At 45.6% G+C, this 23,372-nt stretch overlaps 1 protein-coding gene across 11 annotated transcripts in view; it reads left to right on the top strand.

The window, feature by feature from the left end:
• Nucleotides 1-22,763, top strand: part of Dag1 (dystroglycan 1) — a 65,745-nt gene extending 42,982 nt beyond the window's left edge. For all 11 annotated transcript variants that reach the window (XM_036191752.1, XM_036191749.1, XM_036191746.1 and 8 more), the window contains 2 exons: nucleotides 1,797-2,194; nucleotides 17,959-22,763. In XM_036191752.1, coding sequence (XP_036047645.1) covers nucleotides 1,910-2,194; nucleotides 17,959-20,361 — 2,688 coding nt within the window. In that variant the 5' untranslated portion in view covers nucleotides 1,797-1,909 and the 3' untranslated portion in view covers nucleotides 20,362-22,763. The remainder of the gene's footprint in view (nucleotides 1-1,796; nucleotides 2,195-17,958) is intronic.
• Nucleotides 22,764-23,372: the final 609 nt, after the last annotated feature.

Raw genomic sequence — 23,372 nt, 5'->3', positions numbered from 1 at the left:
ACACAGGAGCATGCATGCATAGACCACCCCCCAGCATGGTGTTAGCAGCATGTGTTACTCTTTGTCTCTAGTGGGGTACTGCTCATGTCTGTGCTCACCTGAGAGCAGCCACCATGTCCCCACTGGGACTGCTAGCTCAGAGAAAGTAGGTCCTAAGCCCCCTGAAGTCTCTAAGGAAAGCGAGGAGGATAGCACACAGGTTTTCAGTGTGACTCTACTAAGAACGGAGGGAAGAAAGACCAGGAAGTTTTGTTCACTAGCACAGGGCTGCAGATAGGCACTCAGTAAACAAGTCTTGTGGGTAATTCTTGGGATTTGAGGAGTGGACACTTGCTACATTACTTTTTGTAGATACTTAAGTGTTTATCTTTTCAAAACTTTTTGATTTTTGTTTTTTGAGACAGTTTTTTGGATAGATAGCCCTGGCTGTCCTGAATCTTGCTCTGTAGACCAGGCTGGCCTCGAACTCACAGAGGTCTATCTGCCTTTGCCTCCTGAGTGCTGGGATTAAAGGCCTGCATCACCACTACCCAGCTCAAAACTAATTTTTTATCTTCTAGAACTCACTATGCCTTTAATCCCAGCACTCAGGAGGCATAGGCAGGTGAATCTCTGTGAGTTTGAGGCTAGCCAGGGTTACATAGTGAGACCCTGTCTCAAAAAAAAAAAAAAAAAAAAAAAAAAAAAAAAATATATATATATATATATATATATATATATATATATATCAAAGAAAAAAGTTGTATTTGTTATATGGTTCATCTCTATAAATACAGGTGAACATTTTTCTCCCTTGAAGCATTTCAAAGTGAGTAAAGAATCTTTGTGACATTTCATCCATGAACACTTCCAAATACTACTCAGAGGATTTAGGCTTTAGGATGGCTCTTTTATGTTGTCACCTAAAGAATAAGAGTAAAGCTAATCTTCAGCCAACATGGGAATTCTCCAGTTCAGGTTTGGGCATTTGTTTGTTTGTTGTTTGTTGTTGCTGTTTTTCCCTATTATTTATTTATTTATGTAAGTATGTATGTATGTATTTATTTTTTTGAGACAGGGTTTCTCTGTGTAGCTTTGCGCCTTTTCCTGGAACTCACTTGGTAGCCCAGGCTGGCCTCGAACTCACAGAGATCCACCTGGCTCTGCCTCCCGAGTGCTGGGATTAAAAGCATGCGCCACCACCGCCTGGCTTGTCTATTTTTTAAAGTTATTCTAGAATTCAGTCCGGATGCACATAGCATATCCTGTCTCTAAACCCAGGCTGTTGCCCTTAGGGATGTTGGTATTGGAGAGCCTGGGTCAGCTGTCGTGGAGAGTGTCCACATTGGGCATTTGTTTTTTCTCAGCTCACTTTATTTACTGTAAACTTAGGGGAAAGTCTAGAAGAGCAGAGCTGCTTAGCAGACAGATAATGGGAACCAAAGGTCATTTAGAAATTTAATTTTTTCCCTCTCCCACAACAAAATAAACAATTGAAATTAATTTCAGTAATTTGTACTTTGTAGATTTTTTTATTAATTCATTTGATTTAATAATGTACATGATTCAACATTCTGTGGTTTCAATATGTATCAATCCCTTTAAATTATTAATGAGATGTTTTACATTTTTATATAAAATTTCAAAATTGACCGTTATTTTACACTTACTAAACCAGTCATTTCAGTGGAGTAGCTGCATGTTGCTGAGGAGCCCGAGAGGAAGTGGCTTCCTTCTCCTTCATCAGAACACTTGGGAAGTGTGCAGTCTTGAAACCAGCAGCATTGTGACTTTAATCTGTTCTTTTTCTTTTTCAGGTTTTGGGTGCTTTGGGATGGAGCACGTGTGCAGAGGGTGAGGACCCAACCTGGGACCACATCGTTTGCTTCCCTCCTTAGCGACTGTTGGCTTGAACAAACACTGACCTGGGATGAGGATGTCTGCCGGCATCTGGCTGCTGCACCCTCTCTGGGGAAGGACCTTTCTTCTCCTACTCTCTGTGGCTATGGCTCAGTCCCACTGGCCCAGCGAACCCTCAGAGGCCGTGAGGGACTGGAAGAACCAGCTTGAGGCATCCATGCACTCAGTTCTCTCAGACTTCCACGAGACTGTTCCCACTGTGGTTGGCATTCCTGATGGCACGGCTGTTGTTGGGCGCTCATTTCGAGTGAGCATTCCAACAGATTTAATTGCCTCCAGTGGAGAGATCATCAAGGTGAGACTGCATATGAAAACAGGAATGAGGAAGAGCGCCGTCTTCCGTGTTCGCTTTGATGTCTTTCCCTTTCTTATTGTATCTTATTTATTTATTGAGATGGGGCTGCTTAAGTGCTCACATGCATGTATGAGTACCACATGTGTGCCTGGTGCCTACAGAGGTTAAAAGCAGCTGTCAGGTTCATGGAGCCATCATTCCCACCTGGAACTATTAGTTTCTTAAGGCCTATGCTTGGAAACCTGCCTAGTAGCACTTTTTTTTTTTCCTTTTTAAAAATTGTATGTGTATGTTTTGCCTGCATGTATGTATGTGCCATGTGCCACTGAAATCAGAAGAGAGTGTTGGTTTCCCTGGAACTGGAGTTAGAGATGGTTCTGAGCTGCCATGTGTATGCTAGCACCTGAGCTTGGACCAGGTCCTCTGGAAGAACCACCAAGTGCACTAACTACTAGGCCGTCTCTCCACCCCAGCCCACTGTCTCTGTCACTGTAGGCTTCCGTTGAAAGGTTGACAGGGTTAGGTGTGTCCTGTCCGACACACAAATCCAGGCTTCTAGGTTGAATGTCCCATGGAGAGGTGAGTCTGTTGCTCCTTTCCCTTTGATCTGGGTGGCTCTAGTCTCCTTCACCCTCTTTGTGCTCTTTCCCTCTGGACTCATTCTCTGAACTTCTGAAGGCTGTAGCTCATGTAACAGATGAATTCCGTAGAACTCTTTCTACCCCAGCAAGGAGTGCAGTTCTGAAGGATACGTGCTTGCCTAGGTTTTGATAGGACCCTCTGAATGTCCAAACCCTGCGTTGGTTGCCTTTGTTCCAATGGTTATTGGAATGTTTTACATGGATTAATTTTGACCACAAATGTCTTGAACTGATACAGTGAGCTAGATACTTGCAGTATCTGGTAGAGACATGTAACAAGCTTACTCACCAAGGGCATAAAGAGCTTTTACTGGGAAAACAGGATTTTGTCTGAGCATATTTATCTGTGGAGAACAGACAGTTTAGTAGCTGATTAGCCTGTAGGAAAACACATGAAGGGCTGGGGGTGTAGTTCAGCGATGGAACACTTGTCTGGCACACGTGAGACTCTAGTTTTGGTTCCTTAGCATTGAACAACAGTAAGAAAATTCATCCCACTCTTAAGAACCAGGGCTGTATGGATTGAGGATTTGGAAATGCAAGGCTTGCTTGACCTTGTTCTTGGAGCTGTGACTTCCTCGCCCGTATAAAACAAACTTGAAAAAGTATTTTTTACTTATTTTGAGACAATCTTACTGGCTTCTGAACTATGATCTTCCTACCTTTGCCTACTGAATGGTGGAATTACAAGTGTCTACCAACCTGGCTGAAAAGTCTATGTTAAAAGAATTTCTTTTTTCATTATAATAACTAGCATAGGGGTTGAGAGATGGCTCAGCAGTTAAGAGCACTCGTTCTTGTAGAGGACCTGGATTCAATTCTTAGCACCTACTCGGCGGCTTAAACCCACCTTTTGTAACTTCAGTTTCCGATCCTCTTCTGACTCTGAGGGCACAAGGTATACATGTGGTGCACAGACGTGTGTGCTAGCAGAGCTCTTATACGTATGAAACAAAGTAAATAAATCTAAAACCACTTTTTTTAAAAGTTACATAGGCTTGCAAAGTATATGGAAGAGAAAGAAAACTTTCTTGTTTCTACCATTTTCTTTGCTTATTAAGAAGTGGACATACTACATATAAATATATTTTAGATAGACCCAAGATTTACTTATTTTTACATATGTGTCTGTGTGAGTGAATGCTGAGTGTGTGGGGGTGCTGGAGGAGGCTAGAAGAGGGTGTTGGATCCGTAAGAGTTGGAGTTAGAAGTGGTTGTGAGCCATTCAACATGGGTGCTGGGTACTGAACTTGGGTCCTCTGTAAGAGAAATAATGTGTCCTTTTGTTTGTTATTCTTTTTCTTTTTCTTTTTTTCTTTTTTTTGGTTTTTCGAGACAGGGTTTCTCTGTGTAGCTTTGCGCCTTTCCTGGAGCTCACTTGGTAGCCCAGGCTGGCCTTGAACTCACAGAGATCTGCCTGGCTCTGCCTCCTGAGTGCTGGGATTACAGGCATGCGCCACCACCTTCCGCCTTTTTTTCCTTTTTTGAGTTGTGAAATGATTACAGTATTTCTTCCTTTCCTTGTCTTCCCTCCAAACCATCCCATACACCCCTCCCTCCTCTCCTTCAAATCCTTTTTTTTTTTTTTTTTTTTGAGCTGAGGATCAAACCCAGAGCTACCACTGAGCTAAATCCCCAACCCCTCTCCCTCAAATTCATGGTCTCCTTTCCCTCATTGTTATTACATGCGTGTAAGTATATGTATATACATATATATTCCTAAATATAACCCATTCAGGCTGTATAATGTTACTTATATAAATAGTTTCAGGGCTGACCATTTGGCACTAGGCCACCAATCAGTATTGGTGTGCTCTTCCTTGGGAAGAGCCCCTCCCCCACTCCCAGCTTCCTCATTTGACTTTAGTTCTTTATACAGGGTTGAGGCCTCCTGGACTTTCCCCCCTCCACTTTTGGGATGTCCATTGGTGGTGTCCCTGTTCAGCTCACATATGGGCAGTTACATTGGTGAGATTTTATGGGTTTTTTGTTTTGTTTTGTTTTTGAGATAGGGTTTTATTATGTATCCCTGGCTGGCCTGGACCTCACAATGTAGACCAGGCTGGCCTTGAACTCACAAAGATCCGCCTGCCTCCTGAATGGTGGAAAGAAGAAAGTGCACTTAACTGGTCTCTCCAGCCCTTATTTTTAACTTACATTTCTGGGGGGCAAGAAGTATGCCATGGATCTTGTGTGAAAATCAAAGGAGTTGGTTCTCTCTCCCATGTGTGTCCTGGGGATCAAACTCAGGCCATCAGGTTTAGTGGCAAGACAGTAATCTTTAACCACTGAGCCATCTCTCTGGCTCTGAGTATATATTTTTAACCTTTTCTCATTTGTTGTAGCTTGAGTTTTCAAGACAGCATTTCTCTATGTAACAGATCTGGCTGTCCTGGAATGCTCTTTGTAGACCGGGCTTGGTCTCCCAACTCACAGAGATCCGCCTGCCTCTGCCTCCCCAGAGTTGGGATTAAAGGTGCCCACTCTCCCATGATTTTTAATACTCATTGTGGATGTAATTTTTAGTGGCTATCCAATATTATTGTTGCGAATAAAGTCATTTTTCTTTCCTTTGTATGAAACAGAGTCTTACTATGTAGATCAGACTAGCTTCAACCTCAACAGAGATCTGTTTGCTCTGTCTTCCAGTTAAAGTGGGGCATCACCATGCCTTACATAAGGAACGTTTTAGACCAAGTATGTTGGCACATGTTTATAATCCCAGTCCTTGGGAGGTGGAAGCAGGGAGATTAGGAGTTCAAGTTTATCCTTGGTTAACATAGTAAATTTGAGGCCAGCTTGAATACATGAGACTCTATCTCAAACAAACAAACAACAGCCAACAATAGTATTTTAGATCTTACTGCCAAAGAATCTTGTTTAGGATAACCTCCAAATCATGTCTGACAATAGTACCTACTGCCCTTTTTCCAAGCATCCTTTGCTCATTGCTTCTCAGGGTTCCTTATCTATGTTCTTGACCCTCTTAGTTGTTTCTACTAAAGCAAGAGATGTTTTAATCATTTGTAATCTGTCAAACCCACGCCCTATCATTGATCTGTATCTAGGTTGGAGATCCTTGTGATCTGTCCTGAGGTTTCCTATCCCTTTGCTCTTTGTGTCTTACCCTGGTTTCATCTACTGCCCCTTTCTGTTCTGATTATTCCTGGCGTAGGGCCTACTCTAGGCCTTGGCTCCTTCTTTCCTCCTCCCCTCTTGGTGCTGTCCTCTTTCAGATCCAATGTGAACATCATCTCAACTATTGGAGCCTCTTTCTCCAACTGGTGAAAGCAGTTTTTCCTTCCACAAACCCTGTCTTCTTAAATGTCTGTCCTGGGCACCAAGCATAGTACTTGCCTATGATCCAGCACTTTGGGAGGCTAAGACTGGTTTAAGGCCAGTCTGGGCTATAGAGTGTCTATAAAACAGAATGTAACAAACAGATCCTCAGTAATAAACACATGCTTGAAATTCTCACATTTTGTTATTTTGTATGCTGCCTCCTCTTATGTAGTAAACTTTTAAATATTTCGGATCTAGCAAAGGGAACAAAGATTCCTTTCCACCTCCAACCTGGTTGCACAGGTGTTGGGACCGGGCCACTCCAGACCCATCATGGAGAATCTCCAGCAGCCAGGTCTTTTTGTGGGCCCAGCCCACCATTGGGGTAGTCCTGCATATCCTGCAGCAACTCAGGCCTAGAACCTCCTCTTTAGGATAACCGAGGAGGAGTCAGTGTGGTGTGGTCGGGAGCATGCCTCTAATCCTAATGCGAAGGAAGAGTTCCTTCAGTTTGAGGTCAGCTTCAGCTGCTGAGTGAGGCCCTGTCTGGAAAAACAAAACAAACAGGATAGCAGGGAAGAAATACCTCTCTGTCACCTGAGAGACAAGGCTACCCCGTAGAGCCCTCTCAGGTATTTCACCGGTTTAGCCTGTGAAGGTGGCTTTTCATCCCCACTCTTCTGCGTCCTTCTTGCTTGCAGACAATGGAGACTTTTCCTCAGCCCAAGATGTCAGCAGGCTGGGAACAGCCCTGGCTGAGACTGCTCTCAGCTGCTGGCATGGGCTCCCTCATTGTTCCCTTGAGAACAATGGATACTCTTTTTTTTGCCAGAAAGAAGGGTTCATGAAAGGAGCATTTTTTTTTTTTTTTTGGATGCTTGAGGGCTTTGTGGCACGTGAGATGAACTGCAGTTTCTTCCTGCCTCGAGTGGGTGTTTCCTAATTCTGAATGGACCCCTTGTGAGCGTGGCACACCGGGAAATGTGGGTTGGCAAAGGAAAGCATCCTTGGGAGTGGGCTGTCAGAATGGTATTTGTCCCGGCTTACCAACTCAAATACTTATTGACAATATAGGCCTTTTTTTTTTTTTTTTAATTGACAAGAGCTTAAGCTGAAACATAAAATGATAAAGTAAAAATAGACATCAGCGCTTAGGATAGGAAGGCTAATTTGGGGAATTTTTTGAGTGGCTATAACTATGTTTAGTGGCTCTCTTGGGGAGATGACTAATATTTTTTAAAGATCCATTTTTAAAGTGTCTGTATTTGCCTCACATGTGTACACACACCTGCAGAGGCCAGAAGAGGACATGAGATCCCCTGAAATTAGAGTGGCAGGCAGTGGTGAACCATCTGTACAAACAGCAAGTACTCTTAGCTACTGAACCATCTCTCTAGCTCCAAGGATTATTTCTTAGGGGAGAATAATTAGCATCAGATGCTTCATGGCTCAGGTACTGGAATGTGGTGTTGTGGTCCTGGTCTTTGTGGGGAACCAACTATAGTTTTAGTATTGATGTAGATTGAAGTGGGACCAGTGACTACCCCTGGCAGTTGTGGCTCTGTTTTACTGGGCAGAGAAACAGCCTCTTGCATTTTCTTCCATCATGGTTTATCACTTCTTTTTTAAAAAAGATTATTTATTTATTATGTACACAGAGCGGGCCGCCAGATCTCATTACAGATGGTTGTGAGCCACCATGTGGGTGCTGGGAATTGAACTCAGGACCTCTGGAAGAGCAGTCAGTGCTCTTAACCTCTGAGCCATCTCTCCAGCCCCTGTTTATCACTTCTGATGTCTGACTCTCTGGCCTCAAGCTAGAACTATATATCTCCCTGTATGTAGCTCTGCCTTGGGACTGCCATATTTATCATTTGCAGAAGGGCACAGGATAGATTTGGTTTATTGTTGTAGTTTATGGTACAGACAGGTAAGCTCTGAGTGTGAGATGGCTCCAGGCTCAGACTCCATCAGAGGTATTATTTTCTGCCTCCCTGAGCAGAGAAAACAAGGCTTATGATCACCCCTTTTGGGAGTGGTTCAGAGTGTTTTCTGTGACTCCTTGCAGGTTGGCCTAGCTCAGTGGCTTGATTAAGGGGAGAGAGCTAAAGGTAAGGACTGTGACCAGGTCTAAGGGAAGATTGTAGGGACCTTCCTTGAGCAGGTGATACAGGCTTTGATAGGGACTAGGAGAAAAAAGCACCTGGCATGTCTGTAAGGGAACACTGGAAAAGGCCCAGATTATACCCCAGGGCTTGATGTGTACAGAGGTATTTGTTGGAAGATGCTACCATAGAGACCCAAAGGACTGACCAGAAGGCTTGTTAATATTGAAGGAACTGACTCCAAGATTCCTTTTTGCAAGCTGCTATCAGCAGTGAGAAGTGCTAGTCCATGGCTCAAGACCGCTCCCCTGAAGCTCCTGCATGTATGTATCTTGCAGGCTCTGAATGATGTCACTCATGTGGGTTTTTTTTTTTTTTTTTTGGTTCAGAAGCTCATTAAAATTAATTAAGTCTTAGCAAGAGCCTAATTCTTTAGCTTTTGTCCTTTTTGCTATATTTGACTGGCTTGCTCAAACTGTGAATGAAACCTTTTTGATGAAGAGTAAGTAATGGAAACTCCTACTCAATTGCTCTTTCTCCATGTCTTAAAGGGTAGAGGGTTGAGAATAAGAGCTTTTGGTTGTGTTTCCTGGCGTTTAGTGCATATGGATACTTTTCTACTACACCCCTTTGTCCATCTGTCCTCAAATTCTCAATTTTCTGAGTCCTGTTCTACATGTAAGAAGGCATAGATAAAGAATCTGGGGGCAGTGTCTTAGAACTGAGCTTATTAGTCATTTCACTGTGTGACTGAAGGGGACCAATTACCCCTCCCTCCACCCCACATGAGATAAGGTTTCTCAGTGTAGCAGCCCTGGCTATCCTAGAACTCACTCTGTAGACCAGGCTGGCTCAAACTCACAGAGATCCATCCACCTGCCCCTGCCTCCCGAGTGCTGGGATTAAAGATGCTCACCACCATGCCTGGCTAAGAAATCAGAATTTTAAATCTGGCATTTCTGGGGTAAAGAGATGGCTCAGCAGTAAAAAGCATTTTCTACTTTGGCAGAGAATCTGGGTTCAGTTCCCAGCACTGACATGGTGGTTCACAACCATCTATAACTACAGTTCCAGGGGATCCGATACCCTCTTCTGAACTCATGAGGCACCACATGTGCATGTAGTGCACATGCAAACATGCAGGCAAACTACTCACACACATAAAGTAAAAAGGTAAATCTAGCTGGGGGGATGGGGTGGTGGTGGTGGTGCATGCCTTCAGTCCCAGCACTTGGGAGACAGAAGCAGGTCTGAGTTTGAAGCCAGCCTAGTCTACAGAGCAAGTTCTAGGACAGCCAGGGCTACAGAGAGAAACCCTGTCTCAAAAAAAAAAAAAAAAAAAAGTAAATATAAAAATCTCCTTAGAAGAGGAGTTATAGATTGTGAGCCTCCGCAGGAGTGTTAGAAATTGAACCCAGGTCCTTGGGAATAGCAGCCAGTGCTCTTAACTGCTGAGTCATCTCTCTAGATCCTTGATTGCCCCTGTTTTGGGGTGAACTTTATGTGTTAAGATTTCTGAGTTGGGTGTATGGTCACTTGAGATCTGGTTTTCATCTGTGCCGGGCTCTCCTTTCATCTCAGAAATCCAGCTGTTGCTGAACTGTAAAAAGCTTTAAGTACTTTCAGGTGGGCTATAGCCCATAGTCTCTCAAATCGGACTTCCTTCTGCACTTCCGCCTCCTGAGATGCACCCACCACCCGTAAAGAACCATTTCCTTCCAAGATGGCTGCTGCAAAATGACCTTGCTTTCCATAGCTCCAGGACAGTGTTGATGTTTGTCATGGAGAGTCAAGTGAGTGGAAGTTGGAAGAATTCCATGGCAGGGACCAGCTTGTGACCCCTGAACATTACTACTGCTGTGCAGTCCTTTATATAGCTTGATGCCCGCCTTTCCTGTCTGCCTTCAGTTAGAGTTACTGCACAGCTAGGCCAGGTTTTCATTCTCCTGTGGTGCTGGAGCTAGAATTCATGTCTGCTAGGTAAGCATTTTGTCCCTGAGCTACACCTCCAGTCCCAAGGCAGAGGTGTTCATATTGAGTAAACCCAGGAATCTGCAGATAGCCAGAATTTCACATATACATGTACAGGATCTAGTATATCAATTGTTTTGTTTTACATTTATTTATTCATTTATTTGAAAATTTTATACATAAAGTACAGTGTTTACATCATTTTCACCCCAGCTTTCCCTCTCTGGTCCCTTGTATGTACCCCTACTCCCTCTCAAATTCATGACTTCCTTAATTACTATTGTTATATCACACACACACACACACACACACACACACACACACACACAAATAAATATAATCTACTGAGTTCATTTAGTGAAGTTCATACACATGTTCAGTGCTGCTGCTGGGGACTGGATCAACTGTCAGGGTTCGTGTCTGGAGAAAACTGATCCTCCCTCTCTTAGTGGTCATTGGCTATAGCTCTTCATCTAGGGGTGGGGCCTTGTGATTTCTCTATTGGAATATCAACTAATGTTATTGTATAGGTCTTGTTTAGGTAACCATATTATTCAGATTTTACATGTGTAGTTCCCTTTTGTATATAGACACCATCTGGCAGCAGGAATCCCGGTCCCCTTGTTTTTAGACTCTTTCCTACCCCTCCTCCATGATGTTACCTGAGCCTTAGGTATAGGGGTGTGGCTGTAGATGTTTCAGTTGGAGACTGGCACCCCCTGGTCAATTGTTCTCTGCATTTTGACCAGTTGTAGATTTCTGTCTTGGTCTCTGACTGCTGCGGAAAGAAGCTTCCATGATGAGAAGTGAGAATCACACTCATCTGTGGGCATAAGGATAGGTATTTAGAATGCTGTTGGGAATTCCACCTGTTTAGGAAGATGTCAGTACTAGGTTCTCCTCTAGAGTCCATGACTTTATCAGCCATATGGATAGTTGACCGTGCATGAGTTCCCACCTCTTGAGAGGGCCTTACATCCAATTTGATGGCTGTTAGTAACCCCCAACTTCTACTACTATTCCCTTGGATATATCTTGCCATGCTGGTCATATTTGTGTTTACAGCTAAGTAGGACCTAATTGTATTTCCCTCTTGACAACTTGCATAGCATCTTTGGATCCTGTGTGAGCTAGTTTACAGGGAGGAGGTCAGTTCTCGCTCAGTTCCTCCAAGTCCTGTGGAGGACACCAGTGTCTGTCTGTCTGTCTGTCTTTAGTTGTTTTGTTTTTGAGACAGTGTCTTACTAGGTAGCATTGGCTAGCCTGGAACTAGCTTTGTAGACCAAGCTGGCCTTGAACTCACAGAGAACCAGCTGCCTCTGCCTCCTGAGTGCTGGGATTAAAGGTGTGAGCCATGACACCTGGTTTGGATACCAGTTTTAAACTTTAAAAGGTGAATGTTAGTCTTGGGCTCTCACCTAAAGCAAACTCCCCTCCAGACCCTCATCCTCACTTGGAATCTTGGGCGGCAGGTAACTTCTGAAGATTCTCTGGCTGCCTATAGGTCCTTGGCTTTCCCTTGCCTACAGCGTTTCTGTACCCTTTAGATGCTTTGAAGTGTGAATAGGGAATCAAGGCCTCACTACACTGGGTCCAAAGCCAACTGGGAAGGAGGACTGGGGAGTGGAGCCTTGGTTTGGGGCTGTTAAGAAGAAACCTTATTGTTTGCTGGATCTATTCACAGTCTTAGGAGCAGGTGGGAAACCAGTACTGGCAGAGTCTAGCATGGGTCTGATCTATAATCATAGGAGGGTAGAATTCTTTCCCCCCATCTTACAGATTACAGACATGGGTTGGGTAAAGTTCAGCCTGCCAGGAACTGTCTTATAGACAAGTGGCTCTTGCTTTGTTAGGGTAGATCAGATCTTTCTTTCTAGATTTATGTGTTTGTGTTTGTGTGTGTGTGTGTGTGTGTGTGTGTGTGTGTGTGTGTGTGTGTGTGTGTGATGATACTCACAGAGGTCGGAAAAGGTCATCTGAGTGCTAAGGACTGAAGTTACATGCATTGCGAGCCACCTGATATAGGTGCTAGGAACTGAACATAGGTCCTTTGGAAGAGCAGCAAATGCTTTTAATCACCGGGCCCTCTATCTGTCCCTAGAGTCTTTGTTTCTGTCTTTAGAGTATATGTTTCATCCTTAAGCACCTTTGTGGTAAGCCAGGCACCAAGACACATGTATGTCCTCAGGATGGCATTGCACTAGTAGACTGGGGGTCGCGGACACTGTTAGCCCTTCAAACATCTGAACCTTCCCCTAAATGCTTGTTTTAACCATGTTCCTGTAGAAATCAAGTGTCTTTGGATCTTAGGTTAAAATACATTGTTGCTATTGAAAGTGCTGCTTGGGCTTTCTAGCATAGAGATGTACTATCCCTTTCTGTCTAAGGAGCACCTATGACCCATGCTTCAGGGCTGTAGATCCAGCTTGGCCTCCTATAGTCTGCAGCCAGCAAGTGGGCAGGCTTCCAGGGCACTGAGAAGCCAGAGCCCTGGGAAAGGAAAATAGCCGGACAGATTGGAGAGGCTTGGCTGTTTTTCTGATGTGATTTGGTCTGAAAGTCTATCAAAGATATGGGGAGGGCCCAGTTAGTAGAATGCTTGCTTAGCATGTCTGAAACCATTCCTAGCACTGCATAAAAGAGGCTGTGGTGGTGTGCGCCTGTAATCTCAGCACTTAAGAGTGGTAGAGATGACAGGAGGATCAGTACAATTTCAAGGTCATCCTTAGCTATGTAGAATTTGAGGCCCACCTGCCTGGGTTACCTGAGACCTTGCCTATAAACAAACAAAGGATACTGGAAATAATAGTGAAATAATTTGTTCTCAATATACCAGTTTCTTTTTAAATATTTTTCTCCCTTTTGCTGTCCCTCCACATACTGTCCTGAACTTCTTTCTGGTGATCCTCCTGCTTGCAGCTGTGACTGTAGGCCCAAGCCAACTCACCTGGTTTAAAGCCAGCAATTCTCATTAATATTTGCCAGTGTGAAATGGAGTGGTATAGTTGTACAGTGTTGGGGGGGGAGTTAAAAAAGCAGGTTTTTGTTCATGTTTGTTTCATATGTTACATGATATTAACGTATTTTAATGTTACTTGGCATCATTAAGTGTATGGCTTCCATCTTATTTAGGGTTTTTTTTATTTGTTTGTTTTTTCCGAGACAGGGTTTCTGTGTAATAGCCCTGGCTGTCCTAGAACTTGCTCTGTAGACCAGGCTGACCTCGAACTCACAGAGATTGCCGGCCTCTGCCTCTTGAGTGCTGGGATTCAAGGTATGCACCACCACCACCGACTGGCTCTTACACTTCCTATTACAGTATGTCATTGAAGGAAGTCAGGGCAGGAAGAAGCCATGGAGGAGTGCTGATTACTGAATTATTCTTCATGACTTGTTCAGCCTACCTTCTTTTTTATTTTTTTTTAAAGGTTTAATTATTTATTATGTATACAATGTTCTGTCTGCATATGTGGCTGCAGGCCAGAAGAGGGCACCAGATCTCATTATGCATGGTTGTGAGCCACCATGTGGTTGCTGGGAATTGAACTCAGGACCTCTGGAAGAGTAGTCAGTGCTCTTAACCGCTGAGCCATCTCTCCAGCCCCAGCCTAACTTCTTATAGCACCCAGAACTGCAGCCTAGGGTTAGCATTGCCTATAGGCCAGTCTACTAGAGGCATTTTCTCAGTTAAGATTCCTTCTTCCCAGATGACTCCAGCTGTGTCCAGCTGACAGAGAACTTAAGCTAGCACAGCTTCCAGGGCTGAGAATTTGTGAATCTTGGCCATAGAGTGGCCTGAGTTTATTCCCTAGGAATTGTTTGACATCAAAACTTGGACTGTTGGGGATCAGTAGACTACTAGACTGAGAAGCTTTGAGGAAGCGGACCCTTTCTGTTTTCCTGTAGTTGGAGACAGACTAGCAGAAGCAAGTGCTGTTCACTCATCCTTGCTACTAAAAACTCAGGCATGCCCTGCGGATCTTCTAGAGTCTGTCCTGCCGGCTGCCAGCTCTACTCATTCAAGTGGCTTCTCCTTAGCTGGCGACAGTCAGAGTTGTTCCAGGCCTTTTGTCACCCCATTTTCTGTCTTCCCTGCCTTCCCTGTGCCCTAAGTGAGCAGCTATTCCAGTAGTGGCCATTGGGATGTAGTGTGTTAGGAAATACCCTCAGGTGTTCAGTTCACCAACTGTTCCTCTGTTGAGCTCCCCTACTCCCAACAATCCCTGTAAACTATCTCATGGTTCTGTGAACACACCATTTCAGCCTTAAATCTTTGTATCACTTATTTTAATTAAAAAGATACTTACTTTTATGTGTATGGATATTTTGCCTACGTCTGTGCACCATGAGTATACCTGGTACCCATGGAAGCCAGAAGAGGGTTTGAATCCTTGGAACTGAAGTTTCAAATGGTTGTGGGTGCTAGGTATCGGATCTGGGCCTCAGGAAGAGCAATTGGTGCTCCTAACCTGATTTTTATTTTTTAACTAATTAATTATTTTACAAAGTAAGACTTTTTGTGTGCTTACATAACTACTCTCATATCTTTCATAATGAACTGAAAAAAATTTCAAACTTAGACTTTTCATCTAAAACACTTGAAATATTTATTATTGGAGCTTGGGTTTGGTTCCCAGCACCCACATGCTGGCTGAAAGGCATCTAACTCCAGTTCCAGGGGATCCAACACCCTTTTCTGGCCTCAGCAGGTGCTGCCTGCAGATGGTGCACAGCCGATGCCATTGGGAGACCTGCTATTCTGAAGGCAAATGGAGGAGCAGTGGGTCTGGGGAGAGGGGAGTAGAGGGAGACTGGGGGGAGGGGAAGCTGTGGTCAGGATGTAAGAGGAAATTTGAAAAGATACTGTAACTAGACGGTTTTAAGGAAATATGTAGTGTTTTTCATGGATTGGAAAACAGTCATGTTTATGAATTTCTTAATATTTCTGTTTGGTGAATGACAGGGTAGGTGATTCTTGGTGGCATATTTATTAGCTGATGGTACACTGTAGAGTTTACAGTTTCACGAGAAAGCAGACAAGTATCACTCGTGATAACTCCTCAGTGATAGTTCAGAGGGTACTGAGAAGAGAGCACCCCCTAGTGGTGTCTCCTCATAATGTCAGTTGGCTTCTTAGCTTTTTTGTTGGATGTGACAAGTCTGAACCAGTTTGAAGCATAGAAAGTAAAAAATCTGGTGTAATGTGTCCTGGGTACAAATCTTAGGTTTGAACTGGAGTCTACTCTAAATACTCAGGTTCCTGGATTTTGGTCAGGGAGAAGACCTAGACAGCCAGTTGTGTGCCCAGCAGGCATGGCTTCAGCTCCTTTGCCATGGGAAACTGTGGCTGGCCAGGCGGTGGTGGTGCATGCCTTTTATCCCAGCACCCGGGAGGCAGAGAGGCAGGTGGATCTCTGAGTTTGAGGCCAGTCTCGTCTAGAGTGAGTTCCAGGACAAGCTAGGGTTACACCTAGAAACTGTCTCAAGAAAAGAAGAAAAGAAAAAAAAAGAAGCTGTGGCCTTAAATTAGGAGCAGTCCCTGAGTGGTGTTGAATATGTGCCCTCTATTGGCCATTGTGCTTCTGGACTTGAGTCAGAACGGAGAATGGGTGACTTTCTTACATCAGAGGCAGGAGTATGTGTCTCACAAAGGTGAGCATAGCCAAAGATGGGGCCTAGGCAAGAAGCAAGTATTAATTTCTCTCTTGCCAGCTGACAGAAGTTTCTGTGTTGAAATTCCTTTGGGTGCTCCGAGTATTCCCATTTCTGTCACTGGAAAAGGTCTTGCACACTGAGAGAAGTCTGAATGATCCTTTTGGGGATAATTGAGCTCCTTAGGTCTCCTCTGTGTCAAGGGCATAAGCAGGCAGTGTATGTTTCTTTCTATTACCTGATTCACTCTGAAACCTACTTTAGAGACTAGAGATGATTCTTTTCCCTTCCTTTTTTTTTTTTTTTTTTTTTTTTGGAGACGGGGTTTCATGTATCTCACATTAAATCAAAATCACTGTTTGTCCCCATACCCAGTTTATTCAGTTCTGGAGATTAAGCCCAGGACTTAGTGCAATCTAGGCAAGCACTCTATCAACTGAGCGAATTCCAGAGATTCTTTGAGACTTCTTTGGCAGACATTGTTCTAGAATAGTTGATTTGAGTCCTTCTATCCTGGATACCACAGTTCTTGAGAAGTGGGATTAATTTAGACAGTCATTATGTCTTGAGTTTTTATTGCTGTGAAGAGACAGCATAACCATGGCAATTCTTTTTTGTTTCTTTGTTTTGTTTTTGATTTTTGGTTTTTGTTTTTTCAAGACAGGATTTCTCTGTGTAGTTTTGGTGCTTGTCCTGGATCTCGATCTGTAGATCAGGTTGGCCTAGAATGGAACTCACAGAGATTAAAGGCATGTGCCACTGCTACCCAGCATCCACAGCAACTCTTTTTTTTTTTAAATTTTATAATTTAAGTTAATTTTACATATCAGCCACAGGTTGTCCCCCCCCCCCCCCCCCAGCAACTCTTAAAAGGAAAACATTTAATTGAGGTGGCTCACTTACAGTTTGAGAGGTTCAGTTCATTATCATCATGACAGAGAGCATGGTGGTGTGCAGACAGACGAGGTGCTGGAATAATAGCTGAAAGTCCTACATCTTGCAGGCAACAGGAAGTCAGCTGAGACACTGGGCGGTATCCTGAGCATAGGAAACCTCAAAACCTGCCCCACAGTGACATACTTCCTCCAACAAAGCCATACCTACTCCCAGCAAAGCCACACCTCCTAAAAGTGCCACTCCCTCTGAGATTATGGGGGCCAATTACATTCAAACTAACACATATTACACTTAACAACTATTTTATAAAAATTGTGCCTTATATCGTAGTGCATTAAGTGATGATTGTCAAATAAGTCATTCTAGGGTATCAGCTTGTTTTATCTCCAGACTTACATGCACTTCCTATTTATGTGCAGGATTTTTTTTGTGTGCAGGCAAGGTACTGTAAGCTAGGCATGACCTGAGCAGAAGCATGTATCTACAAGGAGTAGTAGAGAGGATTGGAAAGGGTTTCTGGCTGGAATAAGATGTTCCAACCTGATTGTACAGGTAAGAGCAGGCAAGTTGGTGGTAGGGTATATACATCTCTTTCATTACAGTCCACAAGAATCTTTGTTTTTTAAATTACATGTTTCCACTGGCTTTATTTTTTAAGATGTTTAAATTTATGTATCTATGTTTGCCTGCATGAGTTATGTGCACCACGTGTGTGCAGTTGCTAGAGGAGGCCAGAGGAGGTTACAGAAGCTGCAGTTACAGCTGCCCAGTGGGGGTGCTAGGACCCAAACCCCAGTGCTCTGGAAGAGCACTCTGTTCTCTTAACTGCCGAGCCATCTCTCTAGCCTTGTTTGTTTTTAGAGATAGGGTCTCAAACTGTACCCCCGACTGGCCTTCAACTCATTCTTCCTACCTCAGCCTCCTAAATTCTGGGATTACAGCTGTGCACTGTCTTTCCCAGTCAAAAGCCAGACATTCTTAAGGTCCACAGCCTCCTAATCTGTTTGTGTATGCTAATGTATCCCCAGTGCATAGCCCATGTGATAGTCCCAGTCTTATTGCTCTCCTTTGGAGGTAATGAGTTGGATTTCCCAGCAAGAATTCTAAATTACTCCTTCAGTCTATCACATAACTCAGGCCAGTGGTTTACTGTAGTGATCATTTTAGATTATGCAACAATGATAGCATTTATAGCTCACACGTATGTTTCTTTTAGGTGTCTGCAGCAGGGAAGGAAGCTTTGCCGTCTTGGCTGCATTGGGACCCACACAGTCACACCTTGGAAGGCCTCCCTCTGGACACCGATAAAGGTGTCCATTACATCTCAGTGAGCGCTGCACGGCTGGGAGCCAATGGGAGCCATGTGCCCCAGACTTCCAGTGTGTTCGCTATCGAGGTCTACCCTGAAGACCACAATGAACCACAGTCTGTACGGGCAGCCTCATCGGACCCTGGTGAAGCAGTGTCATCTGCCTGTGCTGCTGATGAGCCAGTGACTATCCTTACAGTGATCCTGGATGCTGACCTCACCAAGATGACCCCAAAGGAAAGGATTGATCTCCTGAGCAGAATGCAGAGCTTCTCAGAAGTGGAACTTCACAGCATGAAGTTGGTACCTGTAGTAAATAATAGACTGTTTGACATGTCAGCTTTCATGGCTGGCCCTGGAAATGCAAAGAAAGTGGTAGAGAATGGGGCTCTGCTTTCATGGAAGCTAGGCTGCTCCTTGAACCAGAATAGTGTGCCTGACATTCGTGGTGTAGAAACTCCTGCTAGGGAGGGTGCTATGTCTGCCCAACTTGGTTATCCTGTGGTGGGTTGGCACATTGCCAATAAGAAGCCAGCTCTCCCCAAACGAATCCGGAGGCAGATCCATGCTACACCTACACCTGTTACTGCCATTGGACCCCCAACCACGGCCATCCAGGAGCCACCATCCAGGATAGTGCCTACCCCCACATCTCCAGCCATTGCACCCCCAACAGAGACCATGGCTCCTCCAGTCAGGGATCCCGTTCCTGGGAAGCCCACGGTCACCACTCGGACCCGAGGTGCCATTATTCAGACCCCAACCCTGGGCCCCATCCAGCCTACTCGGGTGTCAGAAGCTGGCACCACGGTTCCTGGCCAGATTCGGCCAACACTGACCATTCCTGGCTATGTGGAGCCCACAGCAGTTGTTACCCCCCCAACAACTACCACCAAGAAGCCACGAGTATCCACGCCAAAACCAGCAACGCCTTCAACTGATTCCTCAACCACCACGACTCGAAGGCCAACCAAAAAACCACGGACACCCCGACCAGTACCCCGGGTCACCACCAAAGCACCCATCACCAGATTGGAGACAGCTTCCCCACCTACTCGCATCCGTACGACCACCAGTGGAGTGCCCCGTGGTGGAGAACCTAACCAGAGGCCAGAGCTCAAGAACCACATTGACAGGGTAGATGCCTGGGTGGGTACCTACTTTGAGGTGAAAATTCCATCAGATACCTTCTATGACAATGAGGATACCACTACTGACAAGCTCAAGCTGACCCTGAAGCTGCGAGAGCAGCAGCTGGTAGGCGAGAAGTCTTGGGTTCAGTTCAACAGCAACAGCCAGCTCATGTACGGCCTGCCTGATAGTAGCCATGTGGGAAAGCATGAGTATTTCATGCATGCCACAGACAAAGGGGGCCTTTCTGCTGTGGACGCCTTCGAGATCCATGTTCACAAGCGCCCACAAGGGGACAAAGCTCCTGCACGGTTCAAGGCCAAGTTTGCAGGTGACCCAGCACCAGTGGTGAATGACATCCACAAGAAAATTGCTTTGGTGAAGAAGCTAGCTTTTGCCTTTGGGGACCGAAACTGCAGCAGTATCACCCTTCAGAACATCACCCGTGGCTCTATTGTGGTGGAATGGACCAACAACACACTGCCCCTGGAGCCCTGCCCCAAGGAACAGATTGTAGGGCTGAGCCGCAGGATTGCTGATGAAAACGGGAAACCTCGACCAGTCTTCTCCAATGCTCTGGAGCCTGACTTTAAGGCTGTGAGTATTGCTGTGACAGGCTCTGGCAGTTGTCGGCACCTCCAGTTTATCCCTGTGGCACCACCCTCTCCTGGAACCTCAGCAGCACCAGCCACAGAGGTTCCAGACAGGGACCCTGAGAAGAGCAGTGAGGATGATGTTTACCTGCACACAGTCATTCCAGCTGTCGTGGTCGCTGCCATCCTGCTCATTGCTGGAATCATTGCTATGATCTGCTATCGGAAGAAGCGGAAGGGCAAGCTGACCCTTGAGGACCAGGCCACCTTTATCAAAAAGGGGGTGCCTATCATCTTTGCAGACGAGCTGGATGACTCCAAGCCCCCACCCTCTTCCAGCATGCCGCTCATCTTGCAGGAGGAGAAGGCCCCCCTCCCACCTCCTGAGTATCCCAGCCAGAGCGTGCCCGAGACCACTCCTCTGAACCAGGACACTGTGGGAGAGTACACACCTCTGCGGGACGAGGATCCTAATGCACCTCCCTACCAGCCACCCCCACCCTTCACCACTCCCATGGAGGGCAAGGGTTCTCGTCCCAAGAACATGACCCCATACCGATCACCCCCTCCGTATGTTCCCCCTTAACCCACAAGCGCCTGGGTGGAGGCAGGGGTAGGGCAGGGGCCTGGAGACAACTTGGTGTTGTCTGTAGAGACCGGTGGCCCACAGACCATTGCCCACCGGTAGCCAACACCTGACCTAGCACACACTGACACACAGGGCCTGGACAAGCCCGCCCTCTCTGGTCCTCCCAAACCCCAAAGCTGCTGGAGAGACTTTGGGGACTTTTTTATTTTTATTTTTGCCTAACAGCTTTTTGTTTGTTCATAGAAATTCTTGGCTGCGTTTCGATGGCTGGCTCTGAAAGCACTGTTTGAGTAGAGGTAGGAGGGCGAGGACCGCGAATGAACTCGCAGGCAGGCTGGGTGGCCAGCTCTCTGCATTTTGCCTTTAACACTAACTGTACTGTTTTTCTATTCACGTGTGTCTAGCTGCAGGATGTAACATGGAAAACAGTAGCTAAAGATTAAACTCAAAGGACTTTCAGAAGTTAAGGTTAAGTTTTGACATTTAATCTGCTGTTTACCTAAACTTGTACGTATAATTTTTGGGTGGTTATGGGGAATTGCTTTGCTAAAAATAAGCTCCCAGGGTGTTTCAAACTTAGAGAAGACCAAGGGACAGTATTTTTTATCAAAGGAATCCTATTTTTTCACACTATGTCAACTTGGTTGCTCTGATACCCCAGAGCCTGACTGAGGCCTCCTGGTCCTGGTCCTGGTCCTGGTCCTGGTGCCAGGGCCCCGGTGCTGGGTTTGCTCTCCCGCTATTGCCAGGGGCTGGAAGCTGGAGGGGCCTCTTGGGCCATGGACATCCTGACCTCTACCCCATGCACGCTAGTGGCCTACCACTGAGGGGGTCTTCATTTCTGTGGAAAAGGGACTCCAAGAGGCATTGGTGACTGTGGCCCCCAACCTAGGTGCTCCACGGTGGGCCAGCTGCTCGTAGGGGCACCTGGGAAGGTCGAAGGACTCGACCACATCAACCTTTTTTTCCTTCTCCGTGGGTTTTTGTTTTGTTTGTTTTTCTTTTTTCTTCCCTCTTAAAAGGAGTATCATGGTCTTTGAAACACTCAGTGGGGGACATTTTGGTGAAGATGCAATATTTTTATGTCATGTGATGCTCTTTCCTCACTTGACCTTGGCCACTTTGTCCCCAGTCCACAGCCCCACCCCATGCACCCCATCCCCTCTTCTCTGGCGCTCCAGCCCTGGGCCTTGGGCCTGAACAACTGGAAAAGGTCTGGTGGCTGGGGAGGAGTGCCAGCAATAGTTCATAGTAAAAATCTGTGGGCTCTCAAAGCTAATTTTTTACTAAAGTTTTTATACAGCCTCAAATTGTTTTATTAAAAAAAAGATTAAAAAACGGTGATGCTTAACAGCAGTTTGTACAAGCTCCTAGTGTTGATTCCATGGAACTGATGGCTTTGCTCATTTTGACCCCCCCTTTCTTTTCCTAATGGTTTAATTCTGGGTTACATAGAGGCTTCCTTTGCCTTTTTTTAGCAGAACACCGTCCATCCATCTGTATTTCTGTCCCATGACTCAGGGGCACCCACTCTGCTTTGAATCTCCTCCCTTGGAAGAGACCATTTTGAGCATGCCTTTTCTTGAAGTCTGAGTTATTCCGGGGCCTTTAGGGAGGAATGCCTTTGCAATAATGTATCCCTTCCCTGACAGGGCGGGGGCGGGTGGACCCAGGCTCCCTTTGCACACGGAGCAGTAACTTCTAAGCCATATCGACTGTTTAGCAGAGGGTATGCTGTCTCAGGAAGGGAAAGCCGGTAGGAGGGATGTGCTGTTTCCAAAGGGTTGTTCCTCCTGCCTTCTCCACAGGGCCTCCCCTTCCTGCTCAGCCCCCAGCAGGTTCTCTACAGTGAGCAGTGCCCCATGGGGGAGTCTGCAGATGAGTGCTTCATGGGTGGCTGGCTGGTAACTGGGCCTCGTGCCTCCAAGCTCTACTCCAAGCAGGAGTTTCCATGATGTCCTAGAGTCAGGAACAGGGATCTAGCCTGATGAAATTATTTCTGGTGACCTCATCAAAAATAAATAACAAGTAAATCCCAATATTCCAGGTGAAGGCTTTGGAATCCTTCCAGATAGTTCTGTTGCTCTTAGCAACCCCACCATTGGGCATTGCCATGTAGAGAGGAGGCTGGCCCAGAGTGGCCTGTTGTCATAGCAACTGGAGGCAATGGGGCAGTGAACAGAATACCAAGAGCAACAATGCCTTTGCAGGCAGCCTCCTCCCTGAGCCCTGAGCTGGCGATGGCCATCGGACTCTGAGATGGAGAGCCAATCTCACATTCAAGTGTTCACCAACCACTGATGTGTTTTTATTTCCTTCTATATGGTTTTAAGATGTGTTTTCTGCATTCTGTATAGAAACATATCAAACTAAATAAAAGCAGTGTCTTTATTACAATGCCATTGCCTTTGACTGTCTATTTATACCTGATCGCTTAAAGTTCCTGGGAATGAAGGATAGGAGGGGATGTCGAAGAAGACTGACTGAGCCGTCTGCACAGAAGCTCAAGCATCTCTGTACCATGGAAAGGCTGGGTTTGTGCTCCAGGAACTCTGCCACTACGGAGGCTCCTTTGGCACCCCTCCTGCCTTTGAGCCAGTTAAGACTAATTTTGATCCTCAGTTTCTTCACTTCCAAGGGTAGGGTGTGGCTTGGAATCTGGTGAGACTGAGTGGAGAGGAGGAGGATGGGAAAGGGCAGCTCTGAGCAGGTCTCCTTCAGGCCGAGCACCCTGAAGTGTGGGGTAGAGGTATCTGACAAGCTTCTACTCCAGCCTCTACCCAAAACTACCTGTAGGCTTGGGATTGGCCAGCCACTAGCCAGGGTGTGTTCTGTTCTTGAGCTTCTGGATTCTGGGTGGCTAACCCTGAGTGCCTGTCCAGATACGGACAGGCATGTCTGTAGACTGAGCATACTCGGGACCTAGAAAAGGGCAGGTGTGTTTTCTTGGGACAGTGCTTACACGTGGGAAGTGGAGATAGAACAGTTGTTGCCAGAGGACCATTGGT

This window comes from Onychomys torridus, chromosome 7, assembly GCF_903995425.1.
Source record: "Onychomys torridus chromosome 7, mOncTor1.1, whole genome shotgun sequence".
Classification (NCBI taxonomy): Eukaryota; Metazoa; Chordata; class Mammalia; order Rodentia; family Cricetidae; genus Onychomys; species Onychomys torridus.
This window is presented reverse-complemented; position numbering and strand designations above follow the sequence as displayed.